At 43.6% G+C, this 16,398-nt stretch overlaps 1 protein-coding gene across 1 annotated transcript in view; it reads left to right on the top strand.

The window, feature by feature from the left end:
• Positions 1-16,398, top strand: part of SPTLC3 (serine palmitoyltransferase long chain base subunit 3) — a 131,124-nt gene that overhangs the window by 95,659 nt on the left and 19,067 nt on the right. The window contains exons 8-9 of the mRNA XM_024110307.3: positions 8,679-8,898; positions 10,201-10,327. Coding sequence (XP_023966075.1) covers positions 8,679-8,898; positions 10,201-10,327 — 347 coding nt within the window. The remainder of the gene's footprint in view (positions 1-8,678; positions 8,899-10,200; positions 10,328-16,398) is intronic.

Here is a 16,398-nt window from a genome sequence, read left to right as displayed (position 1 = left end):
ACACACACACACACACACACACCCCTGAGGCAACTATCATCACAGATGCTTCTCTCTTAAGTTGGGGTGCCCATATTGACAATCACACTACACAAGGCACCTGGACCCCTGGGGAGGCCAGAATCCATATCAATTTACTGGAATTAAGGGCAGTCTATTGGGCCCGCAATGCATTCCCTCCACTCCTCCAATCCAGACATACCCAGGTTATGTCAGATAGTATGACAGCTGTCTTCTACATAAACAAATGGGGGAAAGAGTGGGAACAAAATCTCCTCCCTCCCCCCAGTGTAGAGACAGTCATCCTCTGGAACTGGTGTATTAGAAACCACATAACCCTCTCAGCAATATAACTACCAAGTGCACACAACTCCCTAGCAGACAGTCTCAACAGACAGTTTTCCATGGGCCATGAATGGGAGAATTGCAATTCTGTTCTGAATGAGATCTTCACCGAGTGGAGAACACCATCTTGGGATCTCTTTGCCTTGCAAAGGAACAAGAAACTACCCCTATACTGCTCCAGAGCAGCTATGGCCGTGGTCTGAAGGGCAATGCCCGGCTGCTACCTTCACAGACCACCTCAGGTGTGCCTTCCCTCCCACCCTACTAATACCACAAATTCTGCAAGAGATCTGTCACAACAGGGCTCAGGTCATCCTCACCACACCCAACTAGCAGAGACAGTTCTGAGACCTCCTGTGGATTTCAACCTTCCCTCTATCTCCCCCCCCCCCCCCCCCCCGGCATCCACCTATTTCCGGATCTCCTGTCGTAACACAATGTACAATCAGGCACTCCCCAACCCAGGACCACTACAACTGCAGGCCTGGTATTTGGTTGGGCATCTGAGATAGAGCACATGTATTCAGTGGCAGTTCACTCCATTCTCAAAGCAGGAAGGGAGATGCAACTTGGCCAAATGGAAGCATTTCTTCTTTTGGTCATGACAATACTAGTTATCTCCAGAGTCCTCTAGGATTCTTGTTATTCTAGAATACCTCCTTGCCCTTAGACATTGGGCCTCTCAATCAGTTCCATATGGATCCATCTTGCAGCAATCAGCACCAGTTGAGAACCATACTATCTTTACTCATCCTGTGATGAATAGATTCCTAAAAGGACTTGTTAAAACTTCCCCACCAGTGGTGAGACCAATGGGGTCTCAATCTCATCCTTTCACTTCTCACCAAACCTCCCTCTGAACCATTAGCAACCGGTTCTATGTTCCATCTCTCGATAAAGTTGCCTTCCTACTCTCTATCCCAGGAGGGTGAGCAAGCTGAGAGCACTCATGGCATATACCATCTTTCATAAAGAGAAGGTCTTTCTTTGCCTCCACCCAAAATCCATTCCCAAAATAATTTTGGAGTTTCACATGAATCAAACCATTCACTTACGAGTATTTTTTCCAAAAACTCAAGGGACAGCTTAACTTTCTAGACCAGTGGTTCCCAAACTTGTTCCGCCGCTTGTGCAGAGAAAGCCCCTGGTGGGCTGGACCGGTTTGTTTACCTTCCGCATCCATGGGTTCAGCCAATCGTGGCTCCCAGTGGCCGCGGTTCGCTGCTCCAGGCCAATGGGAGCTGCTGGAAGCGGTGGCCAGTACGTCCCTCGGCCCACGCCCGGCCAATGCAGATGCAGCTGTGGGGATGGCAAGACTACAGACATCCGTACCATCTGCATCCTCACACATATCTCTTGTTTGACTACAGTTTACTAATCTCCCATTTGTGGAATATACATAGGGACCATCACTCGAAGAAGAAATGGAGGTTACTTACCTGTAATTGGAGGTTCTTTGAGATGTGTGGTCCCTATCTACATTTCACTATCCGCCCTCCAGCCCCTCTGCTGCCAATCATGAACGGATTCCTGGTAATATAGGAATTGGAGCGGTATTGGCCCGCACTGCCCTTTTGTACGAGGAGCACAAGGAGAACAACTGTGCTTGTGCAGACCAATGGATACTGTTTACTAAAAACCTTTAGATTCAGACTCATGGTGTGCATGCGTCCCCCCCACGTGGAATACAGATAGGGATCACACATCTCAAAGAACATCCAGTTACAGGGAAGTAACCTCCATATATTCAATATTGCTAGGTACAGATTAGCAGACCAAAACCAATCCAGTATATTGGTAATAACATTTTAAACATAAAAGGAAGGGTGAGGGAAGACATACTCGAATTCTTCATTTTATATGTGCTTGAGCTGCTGTTTTCTCTCCTTCTGACCCTTTCCTTTCTTGGACTCTGATTTTGAAGTAGCAGCAAGACTTTCCACTACCTGAGTAGGCTAGATTTAGTTCTTTTTAGTTTTGACAGTTGGTAAATTAGCATTCTTACACAGAGTAGTGAGGAGGAGGGGAGAATTCTTTAAAGTATCCTTCTTGGTAAGGTCATATGCTGCTTTCTTAAATGGGTTTCTAAAGAAATGGAGCATCATTGATAACTATTATATAGAATTAAAATCACTTGGTCAGATCCATAATGCAAGTTAAAGTATCTTGATTTACAAGTTTGGCTTGGCATCTTTTTGCATGGATGTAACGTTCCACTTTTTTTTTAAGATGGCAATATACGACACTGATGAGATCAACATTAAGGGTAAAATTCTGCCTTCATTTTCACTCCTGCAAGCTCACTGGTATGTTAAGGGTATGTGAAAGAGTTATCCTACTCAGCAACATTGCACATGAACCTTGACTTATCAAACTGGCAAAAGCTGAAAAGAACTACTGCGAGCCACCGTGGTGTTTGGTGTTTCAGAATCATAGCCCACTGAGTTTGCATGGGGATAAGTAAATGCAGAATTTGGCCCACAGCTTATAAAGGACCCAAGCTGGGTGTCAAATAAACAGTGAGAAAACATTTCAGTTTTTTAAAATTTATTTAACATTCAGAAAAGGAAAGCTCAGCACAGGTAAATGTAACTATTAATGAACGCTGGCTTTTAACTTGGACTAGTTGAGAGTAAATTTATTCCATATTCAGTCCAAGCTGAGAGAGACCACATGGCCATCAATCCTCAGTACAAAAGCATGAACAAGTTTTGGCAGGGTCCATGGCAGAAATTAAATTGACTTGCTAAATCATGTCTCTATTATCTAAATTCTAGCTAGTGTTTTCCTTGGCTTCTACTGTTTTCAGTTCAGGATCAGTCAATTACTGCATTCTTGCTCAGTTTCTGGTAGATTTGTGCTACCTAGTAACATATTTACTTATGAGTCAGATGGGCCAAGGCCCAAGGCAACAATTGAGGGGCAACATACAATGGTCAAAACCGATGGTTTTTCATCAAACTTTTTTCCATTTTCATTTTCATTTGACGTGGTCATATTTCTCTGATCGCTTGGATACTGTCCAGTGCATTTTCATGTATACTTGAGGTTTTTTTGCGATTCAGTGCCAGTACTCTAGGCAGCCTATTAAGGCAATTTTTTATATCCTGCTATTAGGTGATTGCCAGCCCCTTTGTCCAAAGGGGTAACATTTTACGTCACTGGCCAGAGACCAACAAAAAGGGGTTAATCAATCAATGGCTGCTTCCTAACATTTCAAAACACTGTAATTTATTTGACTTTTTAAACTGTTGCTGTAAACCACAAACTAGAGAAGTCTGTGTCAAGTCTCCTAAACTGTGACAAAGTTTACCAAAGAAAATAATGCTAAAAGCAAAAGATTAAGATTTAATGTGTGTATTTTGGAAGATCAAGATCAACACGAATACAGTGTGTGTATCTAGTTGTATATCAGATCAGAGGAAAGGAGTTTAAATACCCATGACAGACATGATCAAGGGGCCAAAGGGATTGACTTATAAGGAAAGATTTATATGTAATCTGAGCAATGACTGAAGAAAGGGATATGATAAGTCTTCAAATACTGGACGGGTTAGAGTAAATCTGCAGAGATTGGAAGGGTATTACATGCTGGCATATCTAGGAGTTGTGTGATGAAATTAAGAAGGGGAAATGGCTGTCTGAATATCAGTAAAATCAATCTTCTTGACAGTGCAATGAATAAGGCTATGGAAAAGGCCTCAGTCTACTGAGAAAAATGATAGAAGCCCAGTTGCCCGAGAATTCTAAAATGAAACTGGATAAAATGCTGTCAGTGTGCTGTATAGAGTAAACCTGCATTGCCAGACGGAGAAGATTTAGTTGACCTACGGTGATATGTCTCTTCCATCTCCCAGTCTCCAAAGCTCATGGAAGCCAATGGAAAGAATCCCATTAACTATGATGGGATTTGAATCAGGACCTAAACTCAGTGATTCCGAAACTACATCATTTGTGTCCTGTACAAACCTTGCCAGGGGACCTCTTTCCAACACTTTTGTCTCGTGGCCTCGTTAAAACTTGATTGGCATTGTAGAGCAACTGGGACGTAATCATGTTGTGACCAAGTTATGCAGCAGAGCTAAAACCTTGTATGTAATCGACACTTCAACCCTGGCCCAGAATGCAGTTAAGATCCTGTCTGCAGTACAGATCTGAACTGTTGTAACTAGGTCAGGAGACATGAGTGTTGTGAACAGGTCACGGTCATTTTTGTGCGGGAGGCTGGCCCTACGATGCACTGCAGAGCGAACAGCGGAGGGCTGCAGACAGAGTACTGTGTGAGGGAAAACAGCTTCAGAAGTTATAGGCCAAAAGGACCATACAAAACTCCACCAGGCCAGGTCTGAACTCTGACAAATTCCAGTTGGGCTGGGTTTGAGGCTCTAAGACAGCAATGTCGGACTTCTGTACCCAATCGTGTTTCCCTGACAGTGACAGCATGCACTCATTGTTCAGCTTCGTAGATTAATTTGGAGCCAGATTCTGGTGGCAACGCCCCAAGAGTGAGGCAGGAAACTGGGGTGCACAGATTGCTTCCCCAACTACATTGCGCAGCCGAAGTGAGGGCCTCTGTCACTGCTGCAGTCCCTGTGCTCTCCTGAGGCACACACTGCCCCAAAAGGAACAGGAAGGAAGCAGAATCAAGGCCTCACCCACTTCCTCCGCATTACCTCACAGAGGAAAAGACCAGTTGAGTGAGGAGGAGCAGTCTGCGCCATCCTAAACGAATAGTGTAATCTGCACAGGCCCCATGCACGCTGGGCCCATGAGGCACAATTAGGGTTACCATATGTCCGGATTTTCCGGACATGTCCAGCTTTTTGGGCCTCAAATCCCCGTCCAGGTGGAAATCCCAAAAAGCCGGACATGTCCGGGAAAACAGGGAGGGAGGGGTCGTGGGACTTGGGTCCCGGCCGGAGCCGCTGGGGCCGGCGGTGCTCGGACGGGGGCCGGCGGTGCTCGGACAGGGCCACTGGGGCTGGCAGTGCTCGGCCAGGGGCTGGGGCCACTGGGGCTGCCGAGGCCAGGGCGGGCCGGAGCCGCTCGGCCGGAACCAGGGCCGGCGCCCTAGGGCCCGAGCCGAGCCGGGCGGGAGACACTGGGGCCAGAGCCTCTTGGCCTGGGCTGGCCGGCCGCCAGAGGGAGCCGCTCGGCCGGGGGGGCTGGACTGGGCCGCACCCCACCCCAGCTCCAGCCCCAACCCCAACCTCAGCCCCAGCCCCAGCCCTAGCTTACCTGCTGCCTCCCTGTTTCCGGCTTCCCGCGAACATTTGATTCGCGGGAAGCAGGGGAGGGGGAGGAGCAGAGGGGCGGAGTGTTCAGGGGAGGGGGCAGAGTTGGGGCGGGGACTTTGGGGAAGGGGCGGGGCGGGGAAGGGAAGGGGTGGGGAAAGGGTGGAGTTGGGGCTGGGCCAGGGCCCCGTGGAGTGTCCTCCTTTTTTTAAATTAAAATATGGTAACCCTAGACACAATCCCTCCCTGAATTGCTCAGTGGATGGCACAGCTTAACGCTAATGCTCAGTCAGGGCACAATGACACAATTTAACCCCCTCCCCACTCCAAAAAGATGTTAAAGCTTCCTCCTTTCAGACTTCCAGCGCTGTGAAATGCCCTGAGCGTTTTGTAAGAATGACACTACCAAAATGAAACAAACAGAGACATTTCATTTCCTTTCAGCTCTAGGGCCCTGGTTGTACTCCAGCCCGGGGTAATATTTACTGGAAGTTTTCCCTTCCATAAGGGCTGCTCGGTGGCCTATGTTAAATGAGTTTGGTCTCAGTCTAGTTCTAAGTAGAGAGGTGTCCCCATTGCAAGTCTTCTTCCGCAATCACCAAAGGTCAGCAGAGAGGCCAAGGACAGAATGGGCACAGAAACCAAACTGGTTTCTTGTCTCTAGAGCTGGTCCCAAGGGAGGGTTGAGGCTCATTAGCAGGGCAGCATGCAGGGAAACCTGCCTGTGTTCTGGCCATTCTGTGGAAGAACTGGACCTTTCGTTGTTCTGGTGGCCTCTGGCCACCATCCCAGGATTTAAATAAGCCAGCATCTTTCAAGAACACTAATAGATTCTTTGTTTCACTAACCTATTTAGACTAAAAACAATTAACTCCTACTTACATCATTAGGTCATACTGTATGAAAACAATTTCATCAAATTATCTTCACATTTAAAATCTCCTGGCAGTCATGTATCAGGAGAGGGAATTTAACTAAGCTCTCTGTATTCCAGGATTGAGCAATCACATGATTTTGCTGTAGAATTGCGCAGTGGATTTTCTACTCTTAAATTTAGATTTTAGTCCTTATAGCTGTGAAAATAAACTTCCAAATGTAAACAAATGCAGAGTGTCTTCCTGAGTCTGCAGACTCCCTGAAACAATAACTTAGACAGTGGTGTAATTTTCCCGCATAGATCAACATGGGCTATGTGAAAATACTATTACATTGCTGAATGTTTTAGCTGCAACACAGAAGTATTGCAAAGTCCATTGTATTATTATTGTGTATTGGCTGTAGTGCCGGGTATTGGGAGAGGTACAGTGGGATGGTTTCTCATTGACAAGAGCTAACGAGATTTAGGGAGCACAGGTTCAAGCCTTCCCAAAACTTTCAAGTTACCTATAACCCTGCCCATGAGAGTGAGTGAAAGAAAAGAGGCCAAAATCGTGAAAAGCCTCCCCTATGCCAAAAGCCTGTTGTCCCCTACTTGACTGCCAAACCTCCCCTACTTGACTGCCAAACTTTCTCCCTTATAACTTGTACAATGCAGCTACATGTTGCAAATACTAAAATCTGTGAGTGCAGCATAAAACAGTTTAGTATCAGAGGGGTAGCCGTGTTAGTCTGAATCTGTAAAAAGCAACAGAGGGTCCTGTGGCACCTTTGAGACTAACAGAAGTACTGGGAGCATAAGCTTTCGTGGGTAAGAACCTCACTTCTTCAGATGCATCTGAAGAAGTGAGGTTCTTACCCACGAAAGCTTATGCTCCCAGTACTTCTGTTAGTCTCAAAGGTGCCACAGGACCCTCTGTTGCATAAAACAGTTTGAAACTGATATCGAGATAAATAACGCCGGGAGGCCATACTGACTGTATTACTCATTTGCACATTTAATTCGGGGAACAGGCTCCATTTTTCAATGTAGCTGGAGCTGCCTCAAGATTTCCAATTTGACCCACCTGAGCAGGGGGCCTCCCCACAGAATGTAGGTTTTGCTTGGCACACAGCACCTTGCTTTTGGTATGAAATATGTTAGCACTTTCAGATGTTTTTTCCCTCACCACAGCTAGTGCAAGAGAACAAGTTTAACTCACTGTAAAAATAAACTATTGAATACATCTGAAGGTATCTGGTGATAAGCTTCCTTGGTAATCTCACCCAGGTTTTCAAGGCACAATAGTGTCCACAGCAAAGGTACGGATAACTAAACTGCCTTGCATTAAAGTGGATTTCTAATTTATTTCCTGGGGAGTTCATCTTACAGGCTAATTCCTGCTGTTCACCTACCCTATTGAGGTAACTACCGAGAGTGCGCTGGGTTTCTTTTCCTTTTTTCCCTAGGAGTGTCAAGATGCTGTTAATGCATCAATGCAGCATATTGAATTCTGCTCTCGTACTAAGGAGAAGAAAACATAAAATATTAAGGATCTTTTCCTGTACAGTGCTAGATCGTGTGTGGCATCCCCTGAAAGAGACAGGCTAGGAGCGAAGGAGTCAAAGATCACGTTAAGTCACCTTTGAACCTCCAGATTGTTCCTTCTCCAAGAGCCAAGTCTGCCTTAAATTAGGGAGCCTCCCCACATGTGCCTGTGGGCTGCTCTGAAGCTCATCTATATAAATCTTTCTGTCCCTGGCTCCCACCTGTGCTACCCTAGACTTCTCCTGCACTGGGGGAATTCTGCCTGGATCTGTTGCCTTTATAACCTGTAAATGTTGTCAGAGTGGGGGCATATGGACATAAGTGGGGGGCCAGAGTTGCAAATACCTTCTAATTCTGGGGGGGTTGTATTGAATTATATACACTAATCTGGATAAAGTCCAGCATGTCATTTGAACCCTTCCCTTCTCTTCTCTTCTCTTTTCTGCATGCAGAAGTAGGGCTGATAATTTGCAAAAAGACCAAGGAAGTCACTGGGACTGCTCATGTGAGTGACTGCCTGCTCAGCAATGGGCATTAAGACTTCCCAGTTTTTCTTTGAGCTACGAATTTGGTTTGAGCTTTAAAGAGGCCTTTTTTGGTATCCGGTAACCCTGCCGTCCATAATGTGTACCATAGTGCTAAGATTTAAAGAGAGATGGGGATTAAAAGATTCATTAGCAATTCTCGTTCTCTAGCATGGAAGGTTCCATTGTGCGCCTGCCAGAGATAGTCGCCTTGAAGAAGAGATACAAAGCCTACCTCTACTTGGATGAAGCTCACAGCATTGGTGCTGTGGGACCCACCGGCCGGGGAGTCGTGGAATATTTTGGAATGGACCCTGAAGATGTCGATGTATTGATGGGTACCTTCACCAAAAGCTTTGGAGCAGCTGGAGGATACATAGCTGGCAAGAAGGTAAATAGAAAACTTCTAGTCTCTGTTTGACACCAAAACAAATGGCATCCTATCTGTGCATGGCATAAATAGCTGCCTTTCCATATAATCTGCCACATAGTAGTGCTATTATAGAGAATGCACCGCTCCTGTTTGGATCCCAAATGAATGATTGAACTGTTCAGCTATTCTGTTGGTTGGAATGGGTAAAATATTCAGTTTTCTTATTTTTGTTTGATATTCATATTAGGTAATTTGCTGGGCTATTGGTACTTTTGTCCCAAACCTGGGTGGAGGGCTTTACAAATAATGGGGATATTCAGCCAGCTCTGTGCTTGACTAGATACGCTTTGATGTACAGATTTGCATGCCCAGTTTGGGATTACGCTGGTATAACTATACATGTAAATTATATCAGTACAACTGGTAAAACTTTCCTGTGTACACAAGGCCTTAAACCTTTATATCCTGTAACTAGGCCCCCTACTTATGACGTTTCCTAGTTTGTATAAAGTCCTTTGGCTCAGGTAAGTGGCAGGGGAGGCGTCCCTGCAGCATCAGGGCCTAAGAATTGCATTCAGAGCCACTAGCACAAATCCCCATGCCCACATCGAGTCCCATTTAAGTCTGTAGTGCTCTGGACAGGTGTGTAGGGGTTCAGGCAGGTGGTGGATCCAATTGCATGATTGGGGCCTGTTTTCATTTTAAGCTTATGCAGAAGCATGTGTCAAGGACTAAGGAGTATGTTAAAGTGGGGAGCACGTGGCAATGGGGAGTTGCCATGGATTTTGGTGGAACTGCTAGGTAGGTTCAGCCTTATATTAAAGACAAACTAATAAGACTATTGTGAAGTTGAATACAGACACTAGTGAGGTTACTTTTCTTCTGCTAAATCCAATGGGAGACAAACTGCACTATTTGCCATTTGCCCATCACATTCATCCTTCTGAAAGGTGGGAAAATTCTGTATTTTAAATGCAGCTTGTTGATTAGTGCCTCAGTGAGGCCAGGTTCCCCTCCCCCTACCCCACCCCACTTCTGTAAAAATTCTCATCATATAAGCAAAGTAGTATTCTAGTTTGTAGCTTTGTTTCAGCTGCAGGTGCATAGCTTACATTTTAAAGGATTTACATTTGCCAAGTATCACCTGTATTTCTTCAGACCATGGATTTTTAATAACAATTAAGAAAATAAATCAGTCATGAAATGTCTCAGTCAAATATCCTTGATCTCCATATGTCCTCACCTGTATCAGTAGTTGGGAAGGCATTCTCCTCTCCTGACAATTCAAAGTGAATTCAAATTTTGTTTCACTTGTTTAAGGAACTTGTGGATTTTTTACGAACTCACTCGCACAGTGCTATTTATGCCACATCTATGTGTCCACCTGTAGCAGAGCAGATCATTCGGTCGATGAAATGTGTCATGGGACTAGACGGAACAACACAAGGTAAGACCCCTTTTATTAACTACACACATTTTATTTAGAATCTTAGCATTTACTGACAAGGAGCAAAAAATACCTTCCAACAACAAAGGTCCCAAAGGCAGTAGAAAAGTATGGTAAAAAAATGCAATGTAAATGCAGTCATTCACATTGTACTGTCTATCATATCCATCCTAGCATGCCCCTAGGTGTTTTTAATCATACTTCTACATACTTATGCACAGTTTTATCAATGATCTCAGAGTACACTGGAAGCCATTATCAAACTAAGCTTCACAACACTCCTGCAAGAAGATGTCTGTTTTGCTGTTGAGTAAACTGGAGGCACGCAGTGGTTAGGTAGGGTGACTAGATGTCCCAATTTTATAGGGACAGTCCTGATTTTTGGGTCTTTTTCTTATATAGGCTCCTATTACCCCCCACCCCCACCCCATCCCGATTTTTCACATTTGCTGTCTGGTCACCCTATGGTTACGTGATTTGTTTGAGGTCACAGAGCAAGACAGTGGCAGAGATGGAAGTGCCTCTCTGGAGTCCTTGCTCTCAAGTGCCTTTTCTAGCCACTAGACCACATAGCTTCCCAAAAACGTATATGAAAAGGATATAAACTCTTTAAATCTTATGATTGACTTCACAGTATGAGTTCAGAGTTAAAGCTGAGGATCTCTCATTAATCATCTTGTTGGGCTTAGATATTGCAATAAAAATACTACTTAGAGACCATTCCCAGAGTTTCAAACTCAGCCTTGTCTCAGTAGAAGGGTTGCTGCATGAGGTTCTTGATGAATGTAAATGTTTGAAACAGCAAACAGTTGAAAGCATGCCATAGACTTTCTACCCAGGTGTGACACTGTATATGATGGTACTACTAAAATTATGACAATGTTACACTTAAATTTGTAACTAGACTGCAGTGTCCTGAAGTTAAATTTGTTTTCAAACATGCTTTGTTCCCAAGTTCTAGAGAAACTCAATAAAGATGTGTTGATGTCATTTATGGAGGATAAGTCTTATTTGTATTCCTTCTGTGATACGGGATCTGCTTTAATGTAGCCAAGGATCAGAGTCTCTGTATAATGTACACTATATAAACGATAGAACAACTGTGTTATGTAAAAAGCAACGAAGAGTCCTGTGGCACCTTAAAGACTAACAGATGTATTGGAGCATAAGCTTTCGTGGGTGAATGCCCACTTTGTCAGATGCATGTAATGGAAATTTCCAGAGGCAGGTATAAATATGCAGGCAAGAATCAGTCTGGAAATAATGAGGTTAGTTCAATCAGGGAGGATGAGGCCCTCTTCTAGCAGTTGAGGTGTGAACACCAAGGCAGGAGAAACTACTTTTGTAGTTGGCTAGCCATTCACAGTCTTTGTTTAATCCTGAGCTGATGGTGTCAAATTTGCAAATGAACTGGAGCTCAGCAGTTTCTCTTTGAAGTCTGGTCCTGAAGTTTTTTTGCTGTAAGATGGCTACCTTTACATCTGCTATTGTGTGGCCAGGGAGGTTGAAGTGTTCTCCTACAGGTGTTATGTAACTATCTGCTACTACTGCAGTATGTTACTGACATATATCCAAGCTCCTAGGACTTAAATGTATCCTAACCCAGGGGTAATAGCTGATGTACCAATGCATTTGAATTTTCTGGAGGTGTTTAGGGAGAATGATGTGGATTTTGCAATTTTATGTATAACATACACTTGAAGAGCTGGATTGTGTCTTGAACAGCAGCTCATTTATAAAGAAGGTAGAATCTTCTTGTAATAGGGGTCCCTGCCCGGAGAAGAGCTACTCAATGACTTCCTGGTGGCCTTCCCTCATAGTCCTGGGCTGGGGGGCAAGCAGAGGATGGAGAGTGATGGAGGCATGGCCACATCAGACTGCACTCCAACTATTTTGTACTGATGCAATGCCACATAGAGCACTGTTGCAAACCAGCCTGGGGCTATTTAGATTTTCACCGGGGCCAATGGGTCCTCTGGTCCAGGCCAGCATTTGCAAGGTGCCAGTGCAGAAAAGGAGGAATGGAGAATCTGGCCCAAAATACCAAAATTCACTTCAGTGCACTAGCAAAAATTAAGGTTACTTGGAATCTAGAAACATCCCATTGTGATGCCTGCAGGCTGGGGAAACAATATTTTAGTCATTTAGGCAGATAATCCAAACTGGATTAAGGAAGTTATTGTTATACTCTCCAATTTGAAAGGTAAGGGTTGGGGATAGTAAAATCTATGTAGCATCTGATATAAGAGACTCACTCTGATGTACTCCTTGTATTTTGCCTCCTGTACATTCAAATGGTCCTGATACATTATATAATCCTCTGAATCAGTTTTATAAAAATGCTCACCAACAGAGGGCAATATTGTACTAACCCTTTTCAAGAGTTATATCTTTAGGGCCTAAGACACATGGTATGTAAAGCATTATATCTGGAGAGCATTTCTAATCTCAGCCTTTCAGAGCTACTTACAAATGGCTTTGGGGTAACATGATTCTGTGTACAGTGTAGGGCACTCTGAGAGGAGATCTGGGTTCAAGAGAGGGCCTTTAAAGCTGTCCACCCCTAGGTGATTTGGAGGATTAGAGTTTCAGAAAAAGTTCTGTGAGCAGCAGTGTAGTTTAGTGACACGATGTATTTTTACATGAACTGAGTTGCTTCGCTTATCTGTTAGCTCTGGCAATTTATTTTAATTTGCCTTGTAAAATTGAATACAAATGTATTGAGCATCAGGTCATCGGGCTTTGATGCTGCTTTGGCATCAGGAACAGAGATTGTGGCTCAGAATGTAAAAAGAAAAAGAGAGAGAGAGCGTGCTCTGGTTGAATCTTCCTAGATGTTTGCTTAGCACCTAGCACAGCAGGGCCCTGAACTTGGCTGGGGCCCTTGTGCACTAATATAATATAAAATAGCAGCTGTTAACTTTTGAATGATCCTTGTGGGGCAACATGCCACATGATGGGAAAGTCTCAACTCGGACAAGATGGCATCCCTAAATCCCAAAATGGAAGACACCATCGACATATGGAGTTTATCTCTCCCGTGCAGAAGGTTAAGTAATCCACCTCTGTGCACACGTTTCTCTTCCCAACCACAAATTAAGGAACACACAGAAAACTCTATGAAGAATGGGGTCTTCATGAGGAATGAGTAAAGGTGGGTATGGGTATTCCAAGAGCCCTATGACAATTACCCAGGAAAGATAACATGGCTGCAGGCCATATTACTTTTTTCACAGACTCCTCTGTACTGGGGAAGCCTCCATTTCAGGGTAGGTCCCAGTGGCAGAGGAGGCCCCAGTAGGCAAGTTGCAATGAGTTGTGTGTTACCATGGAATGGAGATGAGTCTGGAACCCCAGAGCCAGTGAGGAGGGATGGCCTCTTCCTGAGGGTCTGCTGGATTGTGAGAATGGAATTCATTGCATGGGAGTAAAGCTGCTCCCATTCCCCACAGAATGGTTTGGGGGACTCTCTATAAGGAGAGCCTCACAAAGTGTTTCCCCTCGGACAGATATTCCTGTAGGTGGAGAGGTGCTGACTCTCAGATATCTAGGAAAACTGCCAGCACATGTATTAAGTATTTTGAAAAGGAAAGAAAATACAACTTGGTGAGTTATTCCATGTTAACTTAACAAAGAGAGAGATAGTGAAATACCTTGGTGGCAAATGAGTAAATTTGTCCCGTTCTTACAGTTGTCTTCATCACTGGATCCTAGAATGATAGATGTACAGAAATCAGACAGGGTAAGACCTATTTGATCATTTAGTGACTAGTCAGTCCCTTACAAATTCCAGGTTATTCCCTATAGTATATTTTCTAGTGCTTTGCTCAGTTTTGATTTACATTTCCCAAATTAGTTATAGGGCTTCCACCCTGCCTTCCATTAGTTGTTAAAGTAACTCTGCCTTGATCTGGTAAACATCTGACTTGGAGTAGAGCAAGAGAAATGTGCTTACACATTGGATGTAATCAAAGCCCAGAAATGCAGCCAGTGTTTGTGTTTACCTTCTCGTGTATCAAAATGATCGATTTGCTGTTGTTTTTTCTGCAGTTATTTTGCTTTAGCATGATTATGCTTGGTTGAAAAAGAAAACAAGGTTTGAATTTCCAAGATCTAATTAATGGATGCATGACTGGAGGGTATGAGTAGATACATGTGTGCACTAGTGGTGATGAAGTGGGTTCTAGCCCACGAAATCTTATGCCCAAATAAATTTGTTAGTCTCTAAGGTGCCACAAGGACTCCTCATTTTTATATATAATATATATATAAATAATTAAAGGCATTGCGGGTATTGATATCTGCAGTCAGTGTTGCCCAACAGTTTCCATGATAAGCCCCTGTTTTCAGTTCCTTATAACTTTGCCAAACTTCAACCTTTCAGACTGAAATTTTCCATGGATGCCAGGTGTCTGCCTATGGCCAAATTTATTTTTTTATTTATTTATTTCAACAAAAAAAGTTCTGTTGTTTCTCTCAATAAAGTTAGGGAAACGTAAGAATATTTAACATGGGCAAAATAATGTATAGATGTTTCATTGAGTAGCTCTAACACTTCCATGCTTTGAAACTTGGCACAAGGTCATCCTGATGTCAAGGTTGTGCCTTTTGCCATCTTTGTGAAAATCCACCCATATGTGAGTCTCTGAAACATCTCCATTTCAAGTGTTCTGTAGAGACTTGTTAGAGTTTGGTGGGAAGGTAGTGGACTGAGATAAGGGGATGGAGTTGGAGGACATTGGGATAAAGGGGAAGACTGGGACTAAGAAGGGGTTGCAGGTTGGGTTGGGAAGGGAAGGTCTAAAACTGGGACATGGATATATTGGAGGGACAGGAGCAGAAGATTTCAGGCTTGGGTGGGACAGGAGTACAGTGCGGTATACTCCTCTCAGAACATGGAATAGAACCCAGGAGTCCTGAGTCTCACCATTCCTCTACTGTTAGCAAATAGCTGTGAACCCACTGGCAAAATGTGTTTTACTTTCAGTGGGATGTTCCATTTTATCATTCAAAAACTCCCACATTACGTAACTAAAAAGAGATGCAGGAAATATCTACAAGTGAATACCTGGCACAGAATTTGTGATAGAGTCCTGAAGCCATCAAGCACCATTTCATGATCATTTCACCAATATCTCTTGACTATCTTATGTACACTAGATGGCCTGTAACAGTTTTACAAAATCCATGAGTACATTACTGCATACCCTTCATTCTACCTTGTTTTCTTCTGTTCACTGAGCAAATCGAACCAGGAAATGCCAGGCTCCCTCTAATTAATGGTCCATGTAGTTAAGTATTCTGCCTCCACAATGGCCTGTGCCAGAGGATTCAGAAAATGGTGAAAAAATCCATAATGCCTCTAGCCATTTGTTCAGTATTAGAGCATTCTTAGTTGAAGAGGAGGAAACCTCTCCCTGAGTCGATATGTCAGTTCAGGCACTAAAGCTTGAGGACTCATAGCATTTGCAATGTTTATCCTAGATAGAGTAACTGCAAATGTTCTATTGTAGTTCATATAATACAATTGTTAATAGAATACAAGTGTCTAATCCCTGTATGAACCTTTCACAGCTGTAACTATATTCCTCACTAATACCATGTAGCAGTGAGTTCTATAGGATAGTTCGCGGTGTTTTGTTTTGTTTTGTTTTAAAGCCATTTTATCCCTTTTAAACTTGCATTGCCTTTTAATCTCAAATATACCCTTCTTCATTCATATGGGATATGGTAAGCAGAAGTTCCCATGACATTCACTTTATAGTTTGGATTATATATATATTCTTTATGCCTTCTCTTCATGGCTTCTCATTACACCACTGGAGGTACCTCAGGAAACTCAACAGCTGTTTTAGCCCCTAGATGAGCCTGCACTTGGCTCAGAATACTTGGACTTTGTCTGATTTTTAATATAGCTTATACTATGTGTACTTGCCTGTAAGGCACTGACAGAGCTTCTCGACTAGGATTAGGCCTGAGAAAGCCAAGCTAGCCCCTTCCAGCTGTGACCTTGCACCTTTTTTTCTTATTGAGAATATCATGAGCATATTTTTACACTTAAATTTGATAGG

The sequence above is a fragment of the Chrysemys picta genome, chromosome 3 (genome assembly GCF_011386835.1).
Source record: "Chrysemys picta bellii isolate R12L10 chromosome 3, ASM1138683v2, whole genome shotgun sequence".
In the NCBI taxonomy this organism is placed as follows: domain Eukaryota; kingdom Metazoa; phylum Chordata; order Testudines; family Emydidae; genus Chrysemys; species Chrysemys picta.
Note: the sequence above shows the minus strand (reverse complement) of the source record. Positions and strands in the feature narration are given on the sequence as shown.